Raw genomic sequence first — 25,628 nt, 5'->3', positions numbered from 1 at the left:
GAAAAGGTTGTTTCTGTTATTACTGTGGAAAAAGATTTTTGATTAATTGTATCCTGACTCAACCACATTTATACCAGTGCCAACTTTGTAAACAGTACCTCTAATAATTGTTGACGCAGAATAGACTTTTGAACTGAACCGAACTGCAACAGAGGTGAAAGTTTCAGGTAAAATAAGTGAATTGAAACGACCAAAAAACTGCACATGGTCAGATGATTTGTACTGGGCATAACAGATCCTTTATCTAACAGAGCTCATGTACTAAAAACAAACAAAATGTGCATGGGGTGGAGCCTTCATCTTTTCATGTTTTTATTTATTATTATTCTGTTTATTTATTTTATGTATTTAAAATATGACATAAAACCAGTATATGTCTTATTGAAAATAAAGCAGCACAGGATTGTAGAGCATAACACGTAAAAGAACTGGTGTTTTTATCTTCAGTAGTAAGTGGGTGGTAGGTGCCTTGCATAAGTTATTAGTCCAGAATAAGACAAAACATTTGACAAAGTAAAACTTAGAAATTCTAATGAACCTAAAATGAAAGTCTTCCTGACTGTGAAGACAATCACTGGGAGCTGAAAAAAATCATGCATGTTCACGGAGAACAAACAGAGGCCAGGCAGAAATTTGCTGGCTGGGATTTGCACCCAAGACCTTCTTTCTGAAACATTGCTAATTTCTAAAAGAAATATATAGATTTCTTCATGAAAAAAGAAATCTATGTATACTTTTTTTTTTAAAGATCAAGATTATATTTAAACAGTAATGTTGCTAAAAAAGTAGGTCCATGACAGATTGCTGGCTGTGTTTTAAAATGATTGCATTGTGGTTTTCTAATTTTGCTGTTCGAAAAAAAAAGCATTACCCTTCGACCACTTACAAGTTTGATTCAGATTATTGATGGATCTTTTATAGGATAATTCAGCCATTTTACTCTTTCATTAGAAACAAAGTGGCAGTCTCCTCTAAGCTCTCCAGTCCTTGGGTGCAGCTAAGCCCTGCTCTCTCCATTCATTTTCCTTTGGGCAGCAGCACTTCTACCTTCCTATTGATCTGCTGTGCAGCATCAACATGCTGGAGTGTCAATTAGAGAACTCCTCCTGCCCATGTATGAGAAGAGAGCTCCAGCTAAAAGTTTCTCTGGGTTGTTTGCCACGTAGCAAGTCCTCAGGTTTCATCCGCACATATCCCCTTATTCCAGCTGGACCCTTGTTTGTTTTTATAATCCTCTTGCAAAATAGACAGGACAGTAAAATGGTTGGTGTGAAGCTGTGAACTCTCTAATGTAATGTGATAAAAAAACATGCAACCTTGTGAATGTGCAGTGTCAGGTCTGCAGAGGAGCTTTGTCTCCTTCAAAGAGCACATGCTGTAGGCTTTTTTGTTTTCAGGTAAAGTGCATTTGTAAGGGCAAGCAGAATGAATAGATCAGAAAGACACGTTTTTCTGAGTGAAGAGATCCTTCTTGTTGCATTGTTACTCATGGCAACAAAAGTGTAGAGTATTTTTTTGGATCTTCACTGACTTGTTTCTGCATGCTGAAATGCAAGAGATATTTTTAAAGTAGATTTATAACAAGCCATTTCCAAACTGAATTTTGTTTATGAAGGGAGGAGGTTCATGACTCTTGACCAAACTACTGCTTTGGGAGCCGTTTAGAAAAGCAAATCCAAAGGAGTGTAATGTTAAGTTTCATTAGGTTAATTGTTATTTGTGCAAATCAGATTTGATCTTTCACTTACAAGATCTTGTAAAAATAATTGTCCTAAAATTGTCTTATCAACCACCATTTTTGTTACATTTCTGAAACAATAAGAAAAACCATCAGTGTATCACTTAGAGTAGCATAGAACATGAAATAGTTTTATTGCAATTGAATTTCTTGTTTACAGACAAACTCTGTGAAGGGGTTGATTCTGTCTCTTTAACAGTGAATTTCATTTTTAAATTCTTGTGTTTTAGCTTGAAACTTGTCACGATTTCATATACATTGTAGAACTACATTCCAATCACATCAAACTCAAGAAAGAGAGATACTGTATGTCCCAAAGGACACATACTGGTTCATTAAAAAATATTTCATATTTAAAACACGCCTCTTGTAGGTTTATTAGGCAAGCCTCTCATTGTATCCAACCTGGTGGTGAATCCAAAGTGAGAAACAAACAAGTATCTTAATGTCAGTGTTTGACATTAAGATACCTGGCTGTTGTAGCTGAAAACCTGATCAGAGCCAGGGTGGGGATCCAATAAGCTGGGTATATGAAAGCAAACAGTCATTTTTTTATCCAGCTAGGAACTCTTTCCCTGTTCTACTGTGATGATTCTGGTGCTGAAAGCTCACAGATCCAAACTTGTCAGAAATGTTGTAGAAATGTTCAAATGTTGTCATTCTTAAACATTTTCCCCTGAGATGTTTTTGGTAGATTTGTGAACCTTCAGATTAGTACATGCTAAAAAGAGGACTATTTCCTCTTCTTAGTGTTTCAAAAATAATATATTTAAACATTATGGCTGAAAATCAGACTTTAAAAATCTCTTTTGGTCTCACAAGACACTGGTAAACTCATAATACAATCCAACGGATATGACTAGACAACTTTAGTAGTAGCACATTTCAGTTTTGATTGAATTTATCCTTCATGACTTTTCTATTAATCTTTTTTGTTAGTGTGATTATCTTTGATTCATTCTAAATGTACTGAATCTATATCACACTTTTCTAGCCTTACCAGTCACTCAAAGCACTTTACATTAGAACCACATTTACATAGTCGCTAAAGTGCTTAGACCAGGGTCACATTCAAGATTTGGCAAGGGGAAGCTGGAATCAGACTCACAACTTTAAGATTGCAAGACAACTTCCAAAGAGCCACAGTCATGTAGAAATGTTGTCATTCTTCTTCTAATATATAATAGAGATCAGTCAGTAGAAAGATAAACATTTCCCCCTCAGATGTTTTTGGTGGATTGGTGAACCGTCAGATACGCAAGTACATGCTTTATTATCCTGTGATGTTCTGTTGTTGAAAAGCAAATTAATTAATGATGAGTGAAAGTAAGTTTTCAGTGTTTTTGCAGCATCTTTAGTGCAGAAGAGAACAGGGACAATGTCTGTCAACCAAACCAGGAAGATGATGAACTCAAAAAAACTGTCTGCAAAGTGTGAGCTGTCAGAAAAAATGACCGCTTTAAGAAGCTGTCAAGAGAAGGTGTGAGTATGTGACTGATGGGACAAGTTACACAATGATCCATTCAACTATTAGCTTATTTCATGGTTCAATTTTATTCGTGAAAAGGCTTCGGCAACATGGAGTGTCTTAGATAAATGTTATCTCAGAAAACTTCTATTTGTCTACAGATCATATGTCTCAGAAAGTACAGCAGTTCTCCATCGGCTTAGAGGGAGGTTGTGTTTTCGTGCTTCTTTAGCCAGTATACTGAAATCCACCTTTAGTGGACTTTATTGTGATTTCTCTAAGCATGTGTATGTCAGAGTTAAATCCAGCACTACAAGGATGTGAGAATCGGTGAACGCGATGTACTGGAAAACACAATTTGATTTCTTTCCATGACTGGAAAATTGCTCTTGAAGTGCAATCAGGTAATATTTCGGTAAAGATAGTTTAAAGACTTTGTTGATAAAACATATCTTGTCTATTTTGTAAGAGTAAATCCTAGATTTCATATTCATATATCTATTTAATAATTTAATATTCCAGCTTAAGTATTTTTTTGCAAATGTTGCCAAAAGCAGTCGCCTATGTGTACAGTTTATTGGGGAGATTGAGTTGAATTATACTTGATTTCACTTATGAAAGAAAAAGTAATTTGTCCAAGTTTCTTTTCTGTAATATTAATCTGCTCCACTTACCTTACTTGTAAAAATAAATATCCTTCAGACAATCCTTAAAGCTGTAGTAGGTAAGTTTAATATTATATATATGATTTATTTATTTATTTTTTACATATTTACTGTAAATATGTAATTTACCTCCTGGTTCTTAATGGTTATTTCTGACTGAGCCATGTATTTCTGCAGATGGCAGTAGAACCAGGGAGGAAGCAAAGGAGCTTGAGTTTTTCACAGATTATCTGTCTCATATTATACTGTCGCAACATAGTGATAGTTTTTACAAATGCGTAAAAAACATGTACTTTTTATAAAAGTTACCTGCTGCAGCGTTAACACTTTTCTCATCTATATTACACAATCTTAACATGCACCATGTAGTAAAGCATAATTTCCCCAGTGAGCTCTCATCTTGAAAAAAAAAAACAAAAACAAAGGAGATTTACCAACCAACATTTGTGAATTAAAATTATCTCTGAGGGAAAATTTGAAAAATGGTATTAAGCTTTCTGGTGGAGAAATCATAACTTTTATCTAATATGCTCATTATTGCACAAATACATAGTTACTGATGAAGGAGAGATAGTTTGACTATTGTTACAATTATTTTGAACTAACACCATTATGGCAGCTTTAAACTGACTAAAAACTGTTTTGTTACTTTCAAAAGTACTTATACCGCCTAAACTCATATTGTGTCACATAAAAATTATATCTCCATTATGTTTCACTGTGGATATGCTTATTACTTTTTGGCCAGTTTTCCTTTCCTCTTGACACTCATCCATATGGATTCCTTTTGTCGCTTTACTTTTTTGTACTTCTGCAGTTCTGGTTGTTTCACACCTGTCCATGAAATTAGCAAATTAAACTCATTCTCTATAACCTACTTGTAGTTTATTGTAAATGTGACTCCAATAAAAATGATCTTTAAGCAAAAGGTCACTTATGAGGTTTGATCAGGGGTTATACTACTGTGTTAAGCAAAAAAAAAGAGTCCAAAACAGTTTGGAAAAAGAAAGCGATGAAATAGCAATGCATATTCTCAGGATGCAACTATTAAACTGGCACAAACATTGCTCTGATGGACAGTAGGTACAAATTAATAACCTCAATTACCCAAGAAATTATCTTAAGTTACACAAAGGAAAAAAAAAAGCTGGGCTCTTATTTAAGAGGTGGTTAGTGTTATTTGGCTAACAATAGGTCACAAACCTCAAATCTACCACCAGGCTATTCTGAGCTGCCAAACAGCACAAGATCAATCATCTCACACACTTCGCCTGACATTTGAGAGCATTATAGGTAAGTGCATCACAGTTTCCACCACTCTGAACTCTGTTATTGCAAACATATGAGAATTTGTTGATATTTGGATAACTTGCACGCTTGAAAGAGGAACCAAATCTATCTGTCATAGTTAGAGTTCTAGGTCACATTTCATCCTTTTGATGTATCTCTTGCTCAGTGTATGATCTTTATTTTTACAGGTTACAGGCGTAATAATAAGTTAGAGTAGCTTTAGTAGCTCTAGTTTGTAAGTCTGTGCTGTAATAGGTACTTATTTGCCTCAAGGTTATTTTATGGCCTTTTGAAATGAATGAATGTTCTGAAATATGCTTTTTCACCTAGGAGAAGGTTGCTTCCCTGATATAAATCTCCAGTTTTCCTGCAGCTGTCTTTGACATTTTCCAGCTGCTTAACATTTTTGTTGTTTTCAGTGTCACTACAGTGAATGTTTGAGATTTGCCATTAGAGAGCCATCTTTAAATATACAATTATTTTGTCTTTGTATCATTGGAGCCTTTTTTGTATTTGTTTTTCCTGTGCTGAAAGCAAGCTAAAACAAAGCTTAAAAATTCTGACAGATGAGATTTGCCATTCATTTTGTGTTTTAAAACAATTTATCACACACAAATTACTTGAAGACAAAAATATACGACCAGGTTTCCAACATTCTATTCTCATTCAGCTTGTACATCAATGCATGCCACATTGAATAAAAGTCTGAAGGGTGCATTTGTCCCAACTTCAGAGATTCATTAAAAAGGAATATCTGAGCGTCAGATAAGTGATGACAGTTTCTGAGATTATTTTTTTTTTCCCCATGGGTTATGGGAGGACTGCAGATCATGCACTGAGATCTTTCAAGGTAATACTGAAAGTTGTTTTGCATTATCTCCAGTAATGGAACACCATAAGCTATTGATCTGGAATATAGCAAAACAGACTCATCAACAAAGTGTTTTATGTGATCTGTGATTTATGTGACTTCTTTCTGCGGCTGTTGCACAGATGAGGTATTTTCATAGATTGGCAAATGTTTTTCAGTCTGAAGAAGACTTATGGACTGTCATGCTGCCAGCAATTCTTTTCCACAATCATGTAGTTTGATGACATTTGTCTTTGATTCTGCAGTCTTGCAGAACATTTTTGTTTTGTTTGAAAAGTTTAGTTCTTACGGCTGGGATTTTTTTTGTCCTATTCATACCCTGGAGTGTCCGTTCGCAGCAGTACTTACTCCTTCAATCTCAGTGCTTGCTCTTATTTTAGATGTACAGTTGCATTTGGTTACAGGGCTAAGGTGAGCTGGCCGGCCTCCCAGTTGTCACTTGCTCTGCGAGCAGTTAAAGTCGGCCTGCAGAGAATCAAGTCTGAAAAATTACTTCTCACTCAGTAGGAGATAGTTGAGTGTATTCAAAGGACCTTGTCACTTCCAATATGCTCTCAATGAATCTCAGCCATTGCTGATCCAAGGCCTCGGTGTACTCTGCTAGAAAACCAATGTCTACAACCCCATTCTGCCACAGTGTGCAAGGAGATTGTTCCTTCAGAGCTCATTACTATGGCAGGATTTAACAGGTTGCACACATCAACTCACAAGGTGGCTGGTAGTGGCATACTTTGTGTATCTTTCGGGAATGTCTTTGATTCTGTGATACAAAAAAAATAAATAGCATTAATAATTGTGTCAGTGTGTGTAGATTCAAATTTCAGGTAGTGAAATAAATGAGAAAGACACAGCTTTTGATCTAAAACAAATACTGTTTTAGAGAAAAAAAACTTTTTTTAGTACTGCTTTATAAGCATATACATAATGCCACTGTATATATGAATTTTCTAGCTTGGATATACAGAATATTTTTTGTTTAACATCCTACAAGATCCGTCAGGATGTTTAATTGTTTTAACATAGTAACTAGGCCTAATCCCATCCTTGCTCATTGTTTGAGGGTTTCCCGTCCTTTAAGTTGGCTTTTCTTCTGTTCTTTAATTGGATCTAAGGGAAGAGCTGCAGCAGGACCAGATGTTTATTTCAAGGCACTACAACTTCTGAGTGATCTGATGTATTTAAGCTGCTATTGAAATTAACTTTATGGATTTGGTTCCAAAGCCAAGTTCCACGATCTGTGTTGTCTTGGCTTATTTTGATTTAAATCTTATTTAAATCAAAATGAGATTTAAATCCTCTACTGTAAGTTTCCTCAAATAACTTGGAGGGAACGGTTTATTAGATTTCCTGCAAAAGGGGTCAATAGTCAAAATGTAACAGATCCAAACTCAACTATGAATTTGAACTGTTTCAGATAAAAATTCTGCATAATGACATGCGACACCCAAGGTATTACTGTGTATGAGAACACAGATGGGCTGGGTAAAACTTAAGTAAACATGAACTTTTTCAGAAAAACTGAAATGAAAATAAAAAACACATTAAAGCATAAAGATATGCAGAGGTTCTCTGAGTTTGTTACATTACGAGACTGGATTCTTTTATTAGTTTGTGCAAATTATAGATCTGTCAATCACTGCAGGAACTGGAGGGTGACAGCTACAGTAACTTATGACTCATGTACACTAAATGAAACTAAATTTCATCCTCATGGATGTTAACTAAAATGTTTTGTGCCGTTACATTATTGATAAGTTTTGGAAATATAACTAACACAGGCCACAAGCCTGCAGTAGCACAGCATCGCAGTTGGCTGCTACAGGAATTTAGAAAAGCAGTTTCAACTTGATTTTTGCTGTATGAGCAAGTTCATGCAAACCCAAAGCTTACATTTAAGATCTCATAGGGAAAGAAAAAGAGAAATAAAATCATCATCCTGGTTGTGTATTGGCCGAATAAAGCATATTCCAGAAAGCACTTTCAGTATCTACACTTGTTTTCCTCTCATCACAATCAGAAAAGCACAACCTTATGATCTTACAGTGTCAGCAGAATCTGATATAGACATAAAAACCATGCTGGGAAAAATGTTGCATTAATTGCTTTTGGTCGGAAGGAGTGGGGATGTGATGACACACTGCACACATCTGTCCTGCTGAGTCACAGGTTGTGCCCTGTGAGCTCATCTGATCGGCTTGTGGGTGAATTACAGCATAATCTATATTGGGGGGGTTGTGGTTGTATAAGAACTATAATCATCAAAGGCCAAGAGACATATTAGACAAAATTAAAAGCCTATTGTAAAAGATTTTAGGGAGTTTCATTGATTTTTCTCAGTTTCTATTTTGTCAGCTACGGCTTGATTGGCCATAAAAACCTTCATCATAATTTTTTAAAATTGCAATTTCTGACAAACTAGGCAGGTGTTTTTACTAACTGCCTAACATTTGTTTTCTTGTATACGCTGATTGTTCAGGATTGCTCCAATGGGGCGGTGCATGGTGTAGAGGTAGAGCAGTTTCTATATGTAGAAGAGTTTTCTGAAGTACACACTTACTCACCACAAACTAAAGTCAAAATGAAAGTGTCCTATATAGAGGTTAAAACTCGGTGAGATCAATGATGTGTTTGAGTGGATGATGTAGGTGACACATTTGTCATGTGCAATCAAAAATAATCTAGAGAGCAGAAGGCAGCAGCATATGTGTGGAGGAAAGCAGAGACAAGGCAATAACAGAAGGTTTTACCAGGTGTTCCAAGTTGGTAAATATCTGATCTAACCCCAATTGTTGTAACAATATACTTTGTACGCTGCTGTCGGGGTTTGATTTCCCGACCCTGAGGCCTTTGCTGCATGTCTTACCCTCTTCTCCCTCTACCCATTTCCTGTCTGAGCTGCTGCAAATAAGGGCGACTAATGTGTGAAAAACCTTAAAAAAAATAAAGCTCATTTGCCTGGTTCACAGCAGCACAATGGTCAGTGTGTATCTGTCTAAAAGATGTGAAGTGTTTGCAGGGAGCAGATCGATGTGTGGAAATAAGTAATTTCAGGGCTTGTTTGAAAATGAAATCTACTTTTTATTTTTTAATAACACTATAAGAGGTTTAGAGCAATTTCTCAGAGCCTTCCTTTGCTCTTCTCTTGTATTTTTCTTGCCTGTGAGCCACAGATTTAGAAATGCCTGAGAGACTTTAAGACCCACATATGAGTCCCATACATTACAATATGTGTAATTTCCTTTTGCCCGACATGAACAGATGTCCCTAGGTAAGGTTCATAGTATTAACTTTATTTATAGATTACTCAGACCTTTTGAGCTTTTCCTTAAACCTGTAATCTGACTAATCATCTGTCAGGCATTGAGGCGATAATGTTAACACTTTATGTGCTGTTACTACTCATAACACAGGCTTTGTTTCTGGAACAACTTAAAAGTCGTTCTTTTTCAGTTTCTCTGATGTGAAGGCAAAGGGAAACAAAAGAGACATAGAATTTTGCGGAATTTTGACATCAATTTCAGAAAAGGTTGTCATCTAAAAGCAAAGCAAAAGGATCGGAATTTGAAATGTGGGCAAATGCTGCAAAAGCAGGAAAGAGACATTTTTAAATATAACTGTCTCCTCCTTCATAACGCTGCAGTTAAAAGGTTAAGTAAAAAACCACTATTGAAAAGCTCGTACAAATTCAAATTCCTTTGCCCTTTTCTGTTTTCTCTGAGCACTGTCTCACTTCGCTACTCTTTTTCATCTTTCAGGAATTCGCTCTGAAGCCTGTGGACCTGAGACGGCCCGAGGGCTCTGACATACACCAAATCCCTGCCCAGGGGAATGGTGGAGATTAAAAACTTCTGATTGAGGTAGAGAGGAAAGGGACACAAAGACAGGGAGGGAGAGACGGAAGAGGAAAAAAGCTTATCGTTCACCTTTGTTCTTGTTAATGCCCCGAGTGAAGGATCTCCAAAGAATAACAGAAGACACAAAAACAGCTGCCCACAACAGTGGTCAAAGGATGGAGTGAGTAAAAGAAAAGAAAGAAGCAGGATTACATCCTGAGAAAGAACCAAGCTCATATTCTACTCTAATTGAATGCCTGAGAGAGGGCATAGACATGAGAGGAATCCTTTTCTGTGAAAACTGCTTCAAGAGGCAGTGCAATTAACCCTCTGGCCATCATAAAATAATACCTGGCTATTGTTGTTTCCTGATTGCTGGTGTGGATTCGTGCTCGAATGGTGATCATGTTTCAGCCTCCAGCCTGTAGACCAAATCAGAATGGCTGTCAGAGAAACATCCACATTCTGCTGGTGCTGCTGCTTCTTTACAGCTCCCTCAAGGCCTCTTTGGCTGCCAAACCCAAAGGGCCAGGACAAACGCATTTGAACTCCATCCGCATTGACGGAGATATCTCCTTAGGTGGGCTGTTCCCTGTGCATGCCAGGGGCCATGATGGCAAACCCTGCGGGGAGCTGAAGAAGGAGAAGGGTATACACAGACTGGAAGCCATGCTCTTTGCCCTTGACCGCATAAATAATGATAATAATCTCCTGCCTAACATCACACTGGGAGCAAGGATCCTGGACACCTGTTCCAGGGACACTCACGCCTTGGAGCAGTCGCTCACCTTCGTCCAGGCTCTGATCGAGAAGGACGGGACAGATGTCAAATGCCTCGGCGGGGGGGCGCCAATCATCACCAAACCTGAGAGGGTGGTGGGTGTCATCGGCGCGTCTTCGAGCTCCGTTTCCATCATGGTGGCCAACATACTGCGCCTGTTTAAGGTAAGATACCGCCAGAATGCAAAGCAGAGAAAAATACAGCAGAGAAAAGATTTATGATGCGTTTGCTTTATTGATAATCTCATACACAGTATTTGTTTGAATAATTAATAACTGAAAAAGAACAGCAGTAGCTGAAGTATAAAAGAACACTGGATGTCTGTGCGCCATGTCTGCAGCAACACAATGGACAGTCCCATAACTTCAGAGAAGAGATCCCATTGTAAATCTCATCATTCTGACTGTTGCCCCGGAGGACTGGGTTGCTAGGCAATGAGAGGTATTACCTGTCACAATACAGGAGTGATTAATAAGATTCCTGATTTCATTTTTTCCCCAAAGCCTTTCACACAATCAGTTAGGTGTTTACATTTGCCCACACTACAGAAAAAATATGTTCTGTTCATACGCATTTGGACATTTGATGAATTATTTAACACACATTTTGTTTTCTTGCCAGTCAGCTGTTGCAAATGTCGTAGTTCTTTTTTCTTTGCTGAAGGTATGATTCCTTTATACAGGTTGGCTCGCCAGAAAACAGTATTTTAAAAAAAGAGTTACTGTCATGATGTTGCTACGGATTTGTGGATATTGCACATAATTCATAGTTATTTCAGTAGTGCAGTGGATTACATAATTCAGTCACAATTGAGACAAAAAACTATTTTTTATTTCAGTGAACACTTGGACTTTAAAATTTATGATAATCCTGTGCCTTAGTCGTAACGGGGTTGGGAGAGCAGGGAGATGTCTTGATATTACACAAAAATACATGTCTAACACAAACACTCTCCACTTCACCTTTTCTTTAAAAGTACTGCTGAATGTGAGGCTGTCTCCAACTCTGCAGTGGGTTACAGGTGTAAAAAAAGGATACGGCTATTCAACAAGTAATACATTGTTTATAAAAGGTGTGTAGGCAGAATAAAAGAAGTAGATTTTAAAGTAAATAAAGTCAAATTCACAGTTGTCTGATAAGTATTTAGCTTCCAGAGACTGGCATAGGCTTTTTGCTGAACCATAAAATTGTTTTAATCTCCACAATATTTGCAGATAAATAAGTCACCATGAAAATAATCATTAGCTACATTGTCAGATATTACAGCTGGAAGGCCTGAGATTATAATGCATGGAATTTCTCTCTGTCTGCCTGGTTTATTTTTTTCCCCCAGCACTCCTGCCAAATGTTAATGGACTTAATACGTTTATTACTTGAAGTGCTATCACAATAAGAAAATTATGACATCTATATCATCATACCAAACAATTATGATAGCGAAACTATACCATGGCCAACCAAACTGAATAAATGGAAGACGAATTGTGATTCTTTGTTTTTCAGTTTATTTTTTTAGTTAATTTTAAGTATAATTTTAGTTTACTTACTATCTTTATAATTATCTGAAGGTTAACTTTAGTTATTCACAAAGCGTAGTTCATTTAGACCTGAGACAGTTGTGTTCATATTCAAGATATTTAGCTTGAATTTCTAATCACTTCATCACTCGGTTATTGATGTAAGATGTCTTCACCCTTAGAAAAACAACTCACCCATATGCATACAAACATATTCCTCAAAATTAAATCAGAATATATATGAAACATACATACTAACAGTTGTGGAAAATAGTTTTACTGCTGCAGATTCCAAATAAACAATTAGCTGATCATTGCTTCTTAGGAATGTAGAATTTCTCTGCAACCACTTTCATAAAGTTGTTTGGTGTTGCTGTTGTGTTGCAGTTACAGTAAAAATATCTCCAAGGTAATATGTTACATTCAAATAAAGACATATAACCCTGATTTACAACCCATGATAGTCATGAATAAGTCAGGCTAATATTTGCAATAAACTCTTAAATTAGCTTCACCTTCTCTGAGTTAGCAGGAGGTGTGATGCTGTTAGCTAAATGGTCTTCCAGGGTATGGTAAGACAAGGTAAACTGTTTTACCTTCACCACTACATGGAACCATGTAAAACAATTTCATATGTTTGTCCTGGTTAAAATAATTACTTTTAGCTCAGAGTTAATATGGGATGGCTCTTTTTAAAGTCATTTTCACTTTGATGCAAACAGTTTGGGATGAAACTGTCCTGGTGCCTCACTGATGCAAATCTGAGGTCCGATTTAGCTTTGCTCAAAACGAGAAAATGATAGATCATAAATTAACATTGAGATATTGGAGTTTCAACGTTGTTAATCAAGCCAGAATTATCCATGCATGGATGTATCAAAAAATAGATTGTGTCTCCCAATCCTAATGTATATCTATTAGATGAAATGCTAAGATAGCAAAAATGCAAGAGCATATATCACTGGTGATGTTTCAGTTTGGATTAAGTTTGAAATATTCATAAGCATATTTTTAGAGTGCAAGCCAGAAATGGGAAGAACATGCTTATAATTAAATAATGTCTGGTGCTGATTTATTGCCAGTTAAACATGTTTTTTGTTTGCAAGTTATTCATTTAAAGTGACATTTAAAGATGAGCCAAAGAGTTAAATTTGGAGCTCATTGTTCTATCTTTTATAGATGAACATCAGTGTATTTGTTGTCTGTTTCTATCTCATTCAACAACAGCTTGAGGTATAAGGATTAGGAAGAATGTTTGTTTGTCTGACAGACATAACAGAGGAAATGGCTATTTTTTTTTGAAAGAATGCATCCAAGTTAATCAGGTGTCACAAAATTAGAATATTTTGTTCCTGATACTGATCCAAGTATAGGTATTCTGTGCAATACTAAATGATTTATCTTTTGCATTTCATTGTGATCATTGCCATCTGGAGAGAGTCTGCAGTGGGACACAATATTATCACTGAGCTATGATTAGTGGATATAGTCTTTCATTGATTGTAGGAATCTTTGTCATAAGTGATAATTGCATTTGTGAGAGTGGAGTCAATAAAATGCAATAGTCCAAGTGAAACATTGTCCACAACTGATATGTAACTACAGTATTGGTGAGAACTTTACATACACATATAGACATATTTTTCTTATTTGGACCTTTTCACTATGCATTTGATCTGGACAATTCAAAATAGGAAATGATGCTTTACATCCAAGCTCAAACACATTTGATATTAAATTAGATGTACCTTCACAAATGAGACTTTGATTAAACATCTTAGAGAACATAGGAAGACTATTCTATTATAATTCCTGCTGGATATTTAAGCATTCTTGCTTTCTTTGTTTCCTGGCTTATATCAGGTAAATATTCACCAGGTTTGTAATGGGATATTTTCATCAGTTTAAGAATAGCTTGGTTTTCTTTGTCAAAAAAAATTCTGTGGGTTAGGAATCATTATGTTAGTAGAAAATTCAAATATGTTCAAGTTCCAACCATCTAGCTGCTGGGTTTGTTAATTTGGACGTAGCTTTTTTTTTTTTCCCCCTCATTATTTCATCTACTATGTGCAAACAATGCATCCCCACAACATAACGTTCCCACTACCATGCTTGGAGTGCAGTATTCCTATGCTTGACAACCTTGTTTTGACTGCTGCAAATACACTTTTTAGCTCTGTGGCAAAAAAGGTAAATCTTTGTCTGGCCTCACCATAAACCGCATCTTAAATGAACAAGCTTGTTTTCTAGTGTCAACTCAGAAAATTAAAACTTTATTATGTAGCATAAATTCACTGTCTAAACCATTTTTTATTTTATTTTACTGGGGGAATAATTGGATTCTGATCAGAAAGAGTGTGATAGAGTAGGTTAGATTAGATCTTTATTGGTCATTATCACCCTGCATAATAAGCTGCGAGGTGCCATCCTGTCAGCAGAAGTCAAAGGCAGGATGATGAATAGTTCAAACGGCAAGATTTTTAAGGATGATGAAGCTCCTGTTAGCCTCTTCTCTAACACAACTAGCTAGTTTGTAACTTTTCTCTCAAGGTTTGTTTTAAACTGCACAACTTCTCGCAAAACACCATAAAGCTACCACTTGTTTCGAGTGTGTGTTAATGTGTGCTTTACATTCAGCTTCCTGGTGTGCTCCATTCATCGGTATTGCAACAGTACACAAAAAAAATCATCTATATTCTCTTAAATTCAGTTACATTTATTTCTGTTTTGCCTTATTTACAATATGAGATAATTGGTTTCTCATTATTTAGAACTAGAAGTTAAGAAATTTACAGGTGAATTATTTATGACTACAGCAAATTTTAGAAATAGACACAGTTTGGACTCAAATTTATTATTGCTGACTTTAAACCAAGCAGCACAATGCACTGTACATCATGTGTACTGTACATCCAGAAACTACTCACAGAGCTTCACTTTCTCCACATTATTGTACAGCCGTATTCCAGATTGTATTAAATTAACATCAACACAGAGTTACACACATAAATAAACATAACCACAACAAATTCCTAAACTGAAGAAAGACAAACTTATAAAGCACCAAAAGAATATGACACAAAAACCCATAAACCTATATTTTTGTCTATCAGTTTATGACTTTATCAAATCCATTCATTCAATTTTATAAGTGGCTTTTTGGCTGAGCTCTAAATTTTTATGAGGAGCTAAATGACACATATTTGTTTTTTATGTTTATTTATGTATAAGTTAATGCAATATCTCAGTAACAGCCTGCAGTCTATGTATTATTGGATAATCTCCATGATTCAAAAGTATTAAAATCTCATGGGATGTTTCCTGCTTGTGAAAGCCTCCAGCTTTGTCAGTAAACCCAGTGTAAAACACACATTGGAGTTCTCTGTATTGTTTATATATTTTTCAAAATAAGAACTATTGGCTTTATTTTCCAATTAGGTGCTGTCCCGTACTAAAAGAAAATACAAACAAGTTTACAATGTTGTTGTTTCTGAACATACTGCTATCTTCCGTGGATGAAGTATTTCAGTAGTATTGCTCACACAGGTAGTACTCAGTGTGGGCCGCAGTAATGAGCATCTCCCGCAGCGTGCGCCTGATCCCACTCTCACATGGAAGCCTCAAATCCTTTGTCATTAACACACTGCTTGTTCTTTATTCATTAATGTGCCTAAGCATTATCCTTGCATATTGAATTTACATTTCTCTGATCTTCTTTCACTTCAGCTTCATTGTATTCTTTATAAATTCCTGGTCTTACATTTAAAAAGCTGAGGATTATCGAAGCAAATCCTGTCTGTCAGCGTGCCGAGTAGATCAACGTGATGGGATTTTACTGTTGACGATCACTTGGGTTTCTGAATCACGTTATTGACATCAAACATTTTCTAATTCTCTGGCTAATTATTCAACATCCAATTTAATTGAGTAGCAAACATAATAATATTAAAAAAGAAGGCAACTTTTGAGATGAGATAAAATGATTGATATAAGTTGTTGAGCTCATGTGCCTGTTCAAAATTGTTTTTTGAATTATAAATGTTTATTTTGTCAACATATGGTTTTTGATTAAAATTCAATTAGTTTTGACAAATTTATTACTACAATTAACTATATTGAAAAATATGAATGAATTTATATATATATATTTAGGTCAACATGATCCCATATGGCTCAGCTGAACCTGCTGAGGTTTTTAACTTTACAGCCTTCTCATAATGTCGTCTGCATCAGCAAGTCTTTTACTGCAGGACCCAGGTTGCAGAGAAGGACAACTGCCTTTACTAGCTCTGCAGCCAGACATAAATGTTTGCTTTGAATGGTGCCGATGCTTGCACATAAACACCATCTCAGCATACTGATGAAGACAAGTGGATTCTTGGACATATAGGCATGCACATGAGCACGCACTTGCATAGGCACACAGGCGCTGTGCAAAACTGGCAGCATTCAGGAACACACAGTGTGCACATAATTGACTGACACAGAGAAACAAGTGAACACCAAAAGCAATCAGGCACATTTGCAAGCAAACTCCTTTTAACCAAGCAACAGCCACTACCTTAGCGTAGCTTGCAGGTTTACAGTAAAGTGTTTCCTCAGCACACTCAGATGCATACAGATGTGGTCCAAAGCAGCTCGATGAATATTTTACTTTAACCTTATGTAATTCCAAAACAGGGACTTGCAGCTGCAACTCAAGAATATTTTCTTGTTGTTCAGAGAAGTGGGAGCTGCAGTGACAAGCATTCAGGGAAAAGATAATTCATGATCACACACAAGCTATGTCAGATGATTACATTATTCATTTGCCTTACAGATTTGCTCATAAAGTTGCCACACATCACCTACAAGGCAGATTACACTACCCGTTTAGCTCAGCAGGAGGCTCTGAAAAAAGGATTTTCTTTTCAACTCAACCATAACAAAAGCCTCGTTCCTGTTCACTGGAAAATAAAACTGTTTTTATACATTTGCTTTTTTGACTTCTGTGGTGCACATCAGTAGCTCAAAAGCCAGGCAGTGACCCAGGTTTAAGAAGCTCAGAGTGTTTCACCCTTTAACACTCACTGGAAATCATTTCACCGGCTCCTCATTCTGACATTGCAGACTGCTGCTGCCCTGAACAAAGAATCTGATTAGCTGACTGGTTTTTAAATTATGCATTTGGAGAAAAATGCAAGAAAGTGTATGTATATATTTTTTGCAAGAACAAAAACCAAAACTTTTCTTAACTTTTATTTTCTAAAGATTTCAGAAACAAAAAATTCAAAACTCAATACTTGTGAAAAGAAAGAAAGTATATTTTATGTAATTATCTGGATTGTTATACAAATTATAACTAGTTGTCAGACATTCCCCCCAGCTGGGGTTTTGTGTCTCATTCAAATTATAATGAGTTTTCTTTTTTCTGAATAAACATTCCCTGGAAAATCATCAAATCCCGAGCCACAGTGTTGCAAAATTACATGTTTTATGGAACATCAGCAAATACAACTATCTTGTCTGTTTAGGAGAAAAGTATTGAATACGGTGAAGCAAGACATGTCAGAGCTGAACAATGACTCATTTTCCAAACATAAAACAGCATTAGTTGATTGATGCACATTAAAAGCAAATATATTTCAAGTTAAAAGACTACACAAATCCCTTTTTATAATCTAATTCAGCCTGAAGTGGCACATGTGTGCATTTACTCATGATTTTTTTTTTCTGCTTTGGTCATGACTCATTTTGGAGTAAGTTCTTAAGAAGAAAACACTTATAGTAAAGCTGCAATTACATAACAACATGTCAGATAAGCGCGGTCGGTGTCGATCCGATTCAAAGTATCTATCTGCAGCAGGAGCCTAGCAGCACAGAAACCTGTAAAGGGGATGAAGAGCCAGCGGTGTCTTTCTTGAGCTCCTTCAGTGAGTAAGCTGATCTATTCTGCAGCTGTCTTGTGGTCAAAGCTGCACCGAATCCTCCGTTCCCAGAGGTCTTCACCATCTGCTTTGTTGCATTCTCTTTCAGCAAGTTAATGGTTATTTGCCCCCAGTTGATATTCTGCTCCTGACTGTACCCATTTTAGCTTCAATTCATTTGCGTAAAATCAGTAAATGTTCAGCTTTTATGATTAACTAATGTGCCACAAAATCTCAGATATGTATTTTTTATTCTCTGCTGGGAAAATAGCGGATGAGGAATCTCATCACTAACTGAAAATGCATAGAAGGGGTAAGACAAGTTTAAAATTGTATTCATTGTGATAACTATGATTATTATTTGTAACAATAAAGGCAAATCTGTTTCACCAAATACTCTTTTTGGCAATATTTTGTCTTGTGGAATTACTTGATTAAACCTTCCTAAGTTAACTCAGGAAAGTCATGAAGGATCAGACCTCTGATAATTGTATGAAAAATGGAATAAGGATGTTCACATGCTTAAAATAAAATTCATGTAGTATTAGTTGTAGGGCATGAATTTGTGTTCTATACACACATTTTACTTAGTGGGTGAAAGTGGGTTACCCTGTTAGAGCATTTAATCAGCTCTATGGATTCTGGATTAAAGTAGATTACATGGTTGTATTTTTTAAAATCAGTTTTTAAATATTCAATACTCCTCTTTTAATTTTCCCTCAGCATGATTCCCCCATATGATGAATTTTGAAAACCCCAAAAATGGGTCATGAAATTTCATGCTTTGTCTCACCTTGTTCTGATGGTTTCTATTCCCCTCATAAACCTTCCAGTGACATAGTTTAATGACGGCCTGGTGCCAGAATTGATTTAGCTGCTCATTTGGGGGAGTGACACTTATATCAAGATTAACTAGCCCAAGCCCATCGAAGCGCCTCGTGTCAACCAGGCCCTCTCATTTAGTGAGGAAATGACAACATGATTGTTCACATTGACTACTTCATATTTTTGCGTGGACTTTACCTTAAAAAGGTGTCATGTTTAAACATCAGGGAGAAATATTGGTGATGGTGAATTGTTGTTTGCATATAATGTGACGCCTAATTACAGAGACATGTTTCATGGTATAAATTACTGTCCCGTTTACTCATAGGGGATCAGTATGAGTATATTTCATTACATTTTGACAAATGATTTTGTCTGTACCATTTTTTTCCTTTAAAATGGGAAAACCAGCAGACAGTGAAAAATTGCATAGAGTGCTGTTACTTTGTAATTTTACAATGAGACCCATTTTGGCCAGAGTAGTGCAAGTCATTGTGGAAGCTGCAGATGATAATCCTGCTTGGTGTAGCGGGGTGGTGTTTTTCCATTTTCAGTCATTTTCAATGCTATTTTTTCCTCTTCTGTATCCCATCCTTTGTTGTTTCTGTTTTCTTGCTATGCCATTACCAAAATGTTCACTGATTGATAAGCTATCAACTTTGTTTTATTACAATTGTCTTTTCTTTGGTATTTAAAACGCATAAAGTAACAGATTTCAATTGTCAAATGTTTATGCTTTGATCAGTCAGATATCATCAGATGTGATCACCTCTTCATTTTTGCCAGAGGATTTTTCAGCATTATCCATGTTATTTCATTCTGCTCATGCACCAGCTGCTTGCACCTACAGAGCTAGGCTGATTTGACCTCAACATGAAGGAAATATTCTGCTGATAGGTTTTTCTTTTGTTCTGATCTAGTAAAACCCCCAAAATTCAGCTTCTCACCAAATTATCCCTGTGTGTTATAGATCTTCAACACACAGGCCTTCTAGTCATCTTATCAAAATTCAATGCTTCCCTTAGACTCTAATAAATAGAGTTCTCTGCTTTTTAAGCCAATTTCTAATTGGTAGTTAATAAAGTTCACTATAAATTTCTGGCAGATATTTCTACAACTAAAATTATTCATACTCCTTGCAGATTTATATGGAAATTTTCAAATTTCACTAACATTTTTCAATATAGTTTGGAATGGCCTGGCCAGAATCCAGACTTAAATTCAAGATAAGATTTGGGTCTTGGAGACATTGACGAAGTTGAAACATCAGAAATACAATTGAAAACATGCAAGAGGTTTGTTGGCAAACATATTAAGTGTTTAATTGGTGTAATCTCAATGAAGGCTGTTACATTTTAATGTTGAGAAGAGTATTAAAAGTTTATGTTTTTTTAATGGTATAATACATGTCAGTGGTTTGTATGGAAGACCTAAAGCAGGCAAAAGGTAGATTAAAAAAAAACATATTTAATGAAAAAGTTACAGAAGACAAATATCAACAATTTGATTCAAAAGCTAAAAATACATAAAGGGCGGGAGAAAGATGCTTATCCAAAAACAGAGTGAAATATCTACTAGATGAGATGATCAGTAGAAGAAGACACTGAGGTAGAATAAATAAACAGAAGCTACCACACAGTGTAAAGAGGACTGATCACAGAAAGGACCAGACTAACTAAACTAAAACAGGAACTATAAATGAGGAAAATCGTAAACTAAAGACTACAACTCTAAATCATCAGAAATTTAACTCGATCATAGAATGAACGCAAAGTGCAATGCATCATGACTTACCCCTTGCATTCCTATATATATCCCTAATATACTCTTATTTTTAGAAAAGCCTCTGTCATTTCTAATCACACACAAGCATCTTGTTTTAACAAATATGACTTTAGTAATAGAAAAAAATGTGCACCCAAAAAGATAATCAGATTGAAAATCTGCATTTTAATTCAAGCTTTTGTTGTTAATGAAGCTTTTGATCAAAGACAGATGAGACTAATTGGTTGAAATTATCCACCTTAAATCACCTAATGAATCATGTAAACTGAACATGACTGACTATACCTACAAAGACAATTCTTCAAAAATGACATGTACAGTCTAGCTTTATCATCCTTGATGTTGTTTGAACACTATATATTTGTGTATTATCCAAACAGTTTTGCAAAAAGGCATGTAAGCCTATGCCTTTTTGTTGCCTTTCCCACAGTGTTTTAATTCATAAATAATCTCTGCAGGAGACATGGTCTTCCAGGGGTTTCATGCTTCACAGTCATCATTCAATGTTTTCTTGTTTATATTTTTGACTTGAAAATAAAAATAATTAATTCAGCACTAACATAAGTAATTAACTGATTAAACATGCTTCAAGTGCAGTCTTTGCACTCAAAAAAAAAATGGTGTGCTATTTTATTATTGCTGATTTTCTTTTTATTTTGCTGCTTGGTGAGTAAGTGTTGATTCATTGTGACTCATTCTTCTGGGGAAAAAAAGGCCTGACAGCAAAGACTACAACAAGGCATGCATTTTAATAGTAATAACAGATTAATATGATTTCATAATTGAAAACAATTTCTCAATTAAATCCTTGTGATCCATTTTCTTAAGAGTGACCTCATTCTCTTTGCTGTTTTTATGCAATAAAAGATAGATTAGTGGAGGCAGGTGCTGGCTTGTAAGACTTGTCTCAGCCACATGCTGTTTATTCCTGCATAATTGTTTTACTTCATAATCATATTTTGTTTAGTTATAATCTCTCCTTGCCAAATCCAGCCAAATCATTCTTGAGACAAATTAGACATAACATTTTTGTATTTTGAAGCGCTGACAAATCTCCATTGAGAACCCTGATCCAGACATTCAGCCATCTGTCTGTTTTTCTGAGATGCCAACCGCTCATATGTTTTGTATGTGAATCTGGGTTTCTGCTTTTAACATAGAAGTGAATGTTTGGTGAGCAAGAAGTTTCTTTCTGTGCTGAAATTTGTATTAATGACATTTAAAATAACATTTTCATTTATTTGGAAATCTAAATAAAAACAAAAATCATTAGAATTACATTTGTTCCGTCTGTTTTGAGGTACTCTTGTAATAAAACACATGCTATGAAAAACTATGGCAACACTTTATTTGACGGGTTGTGAATAATGTTAGCATGTTATGTCATGTTTATGACGGTGTCATGACAGTCTTATTCACAACCCGTCAAATAAAGTGTTACCAAAACTATTTTCCTTTTATCCCTAAGACTATCTCATGCCAAACAAGACAATATGGGAAGAAAAGAAAAAAACATTTCCAAAAATTACAACAAAATGTAAAAATTTACTAAATGATTTTTCTTTTTATCTCCCAAAAATTCAATTACGGTAATCAGCAAGATGTAAATATATTGCCAAAAGTATTGGTTTACAGCTCCAAATCATTAGATTTATTTGTGTTTTATTTACTTTTAACTCATGAAAGATTATCTGGATGTCAGTGAATTCTAGTGTTCTGTGACAGGATGCCGTCTGTGGAAAAGAAACTATTTCATGAAACTTCTTTGCTACAAGACATTCCACAGTTAAATGACAGTGCTATCACAACAACATGGAAGCAAATTAGAATAACAGCAACTCAGCCATAGAAAACTCATGGAGCTGGGTAAGTATGCCGAGGAACATTGTAGGCAAAAATCCAACTGTTTGCAGAGTCAATAACTACAGATCTTCAAACCTCTAGTGGTTTTAAGATTAGCTCAAGAACAGCCTGTAGAAAGCTTCAAATGATGAGTTTTGGTGCTGAGAAGCTTGATCAAAGCCTCACATCACCAAGAGCACTGCAAAGAGTCAGACACAGTGGGGAAAACACACCACCAGTAGACTGTAGAATAGCGGAGACATGTTCTCCAGAGTGACTAATCACAGTTTACCATCTGGTAATACAGTGGAAATGTCAGGGTTTGGAGGTTTCCAGGAGTTTAGCACTTTAGAGACTGCATTGTGTCAACTGTTCAATTTGGAAGGAATATGGTGCCCTTTTGGGTTTGGAGTTGGTCCTTTAGTTCAAGTGAAAAAAGCTCTAAAGGTTTCATGTGTTTTATACATTTTGCTCCATCTGCTCCTGAGTCTGGAGGACCAGTTTGGATCTATTCCCTCAAGTTCAAACACGACGGTGCCCGAGTAAGCAAGGCAATGTAAGTCGGTGAAGGTACAGGGGTTAGAGCTGCTGCTGACTGACTCATCTATAGTTAAGTGGTAAAAGGTACAGGGACAAGTTAAATATATTAATATCTATATGAATATTTTTTTCCTTAATTCTTTAGATGCTAGTGAAATGGAGGCAAACAGTACTCTGTTGCTAAGCTAACTATGCTAAATGGTTGATAATCTCACACAGCCTACCCACCTCTCGGAGAAAAACTGGGTAAGAATTGACACTTTTGCCTTTTTCTCTCTCTGTCTCTCTATTTTTTGAAAACCTCACTTTATTATTTTTCTTAGCAGCATAGTAACTGCCACTGCTGCTGAACACCGTCACCTCAAGCGCTCCAAGCAGGAACCAACCATTTCATGCAGATCCAGGGGGTTCTTCAGGGAGAATATGGATGTGTGGGTTTTGGTCTGGGAGTGGGAACATAAAATTTTTACTGCTAAAAGCAAACTTTGAAAATACAATATGATTAATTTTGTAATTGACAGGGCCCCGTTTTTTTTTAATTTCTATGAACAAAAAATAGATAAATTGTGGAGGGCCCTTAGAATTGTCATAACTTTCCCCCCTATACCTGTTATATACACTGTCTTAATATAGCTTTTTATATAACCCTTTGTTACATACCCCATTTTCCCCCTGGTGATGAGTATATTTTAATGAAGAGACGGACACAGAGAGTACTAGAGGTGGAGTTAAAGTAGGTATAACACAAAGGAGGAGATATGCTCAAAAAACTTACCTAGAGCATTAGAGATAACATTGTCTGCACAAAGCTAAGATCTTTGATGGTTGCTGAGTGGAACATGACTAGAGACCCGAGTTGGAAAAGCAGGAGAGAGAAACTAATAGAAACAATGGCAGAGTGAACAAAGCGAGGGTCGTTTCCCAGGAGTAATTCTTTTTTCTGTAATGTTAATAGAAAAAAACCCAGTCTGATCAGTAAAATGTTTCCGTTATACAGTACTGTTAGATGAAGATCGACAAGATGAGTTTGTGTTCAGCTGGGCCATAGGAAGACATGCTGCATTTTGTCTCAAGCATATGACCCAACATTACTGATTAGTTGGACTCTTAAGGTGGCTTTTATCTTAATCAGCATTTTTGACCCTCATTTATAAAACATAGTCACCACTCTGGCAAGAATATGTAAGATCACACAGTGTCCAAGGTGAAGTCTGAGGATACTGTAGCTGTAAAATCACTTTAAGATGCCTTCTGTGTTGCTGGGATTCTTTGCCAGGAAAGCCGATGAATCTGAGAGCTCATGTTTCATTTTCTCTGGCAGAATGTTGGCTGCCCCTTCCTTTCAAACAGACTTCTATTGGACTGGGACAGGGCCAGTCATAACTGCTTATCTAATATTGGGTGGGGTTGATTCAATCAGACTGTGCACAGGATCGCTCTTGCAGCATGTCTCTGGATGCTGCATCACTTGTTTAATTGTTTTAGATTGCATCAAAAGCATTTTGGTATGTACCTGGTAATGAAGCTTTTTAATTATTCTAAAATAAACTGAAAAATTCTGGACAGATTCACATTTGTAATGTTATCAAGTGATGCAAAATAGTATAATTTAGTTTTGGTGATTTATTCTTTGCAGTCCTTGTATGACGTCCAGTAAAAACTATGTTCAGACTGTTTTTATCCAAGATAATTCTCCTTCTTACCGTTGACTCAAAAAAATCCCAAAACAAAGCAAAAAAATACAACAGATAAATAAGAGTATCCTGAAAATATTTGGTCATTAATGTTAGGCATTCAATGAGTACTGTTAAAAAATCTAGACATACAAACTATTTCCAATAATAGAATTGAAAAAATACTTCACAAAAGTTGTTTATTGTAAAGAAAACATATTTTCTAAGGGGAAAATGTACAGTAAATGTCAACTATAATGTAAAATATTAGCAGTCTTCTTGACCTACCACCCTAACTTGCCAGGAACACAACCTCCCCACCCCCATAGCCCCCACAAAAAAAAAAAAATCTGAATATAACCTGCATTGAAGTTGAGCTGTTCTTGTTCAATCTTTCTGACTTTTTCACATTGCATCATTTAACTAAACCCCTGCTATGCACGGAGTTGTCAGAAGGATCTCAGTGTACAAAGATATCAGTCAGGAGAAGGGGATGAGAAGTTCCACAGCATTATTTATATACCATGGTAAAAAAAATGAAGTCATGAATATTTGAGAAAATGCAGCACAATAATGACATTACAAAAACGGGGCACTTCTCCAGAAATACTGAAAACACAAGCAGAAACTGGTCAGAGAGGTTGCCAAGAGGACAGCAACATTGAAGGAGCTGACAGACTATGCAGCAATAGCTTTTTGTGTCCTACATATAACAATATCCTCCTGTACTGTCCATATGTCTAGGCAAAAGGGGAGGTTATAACACATAACTATGTTCTTCCATTAAAAACCCCTCAAATACATTGTTTTTGAATCGCTAAATACATTTCAGGAGACTGTGCTTTGGTCTGAAATAAACAGTTTTGGGAACACTTTAAAAAGTTACGTTGGACA

At 36.0% G+C, this 25,628-nt stretch overlaps 1 protein-coding gene across 3 annotated transcripts in view; it reads left to right on the top strand.

Moving 5' to 3' along the window:
- Positions 1 to 25,628, top strand: part of LOC102228039 (metabotropic glutamate receptor 4-like) — a 175,971-nt gene that overhangs the window by 30,653 nt on the left and 119,690 nt on the right. For all 3 annotated transcript variants that reach the window (XM_023325581.1, XM_005802228.3, XM_023325580.1), the window contains exon 2: positions 9,788 to 10,810. In XM_023325581.1, the coding sequence (XP_023181349.1) occupies positions 10,262 to 10,810 (549 nt within the window). In that variant the 5' untranslated portion in view covers positions 9,788 to 10,261. The remainder of the gene's footprint in view (positions 1 to 9,787; positions 10,811 to 25,628) is intronic.

This window comes from Xiphophorus maculatus, chromosome 20 (assembly GCF_002775205.1).
Source record: "Xiphophorus maculatus strain JP 163 A chromosome 20, X_maculatus-5.0-male, whole genome shotgun sequence".
Lineage (NCBI taxonomy): Eukaryota > Metazoa > Chordata > Actinopteri > Cyprinodontiformes > Poeciliidae > Xiphophorus > Xiphophorus maculatus.
Note: the sequence above shows the minus strand (reverse complement) of the source record. Positions and strands in the feature narration are given on the sequence as shown.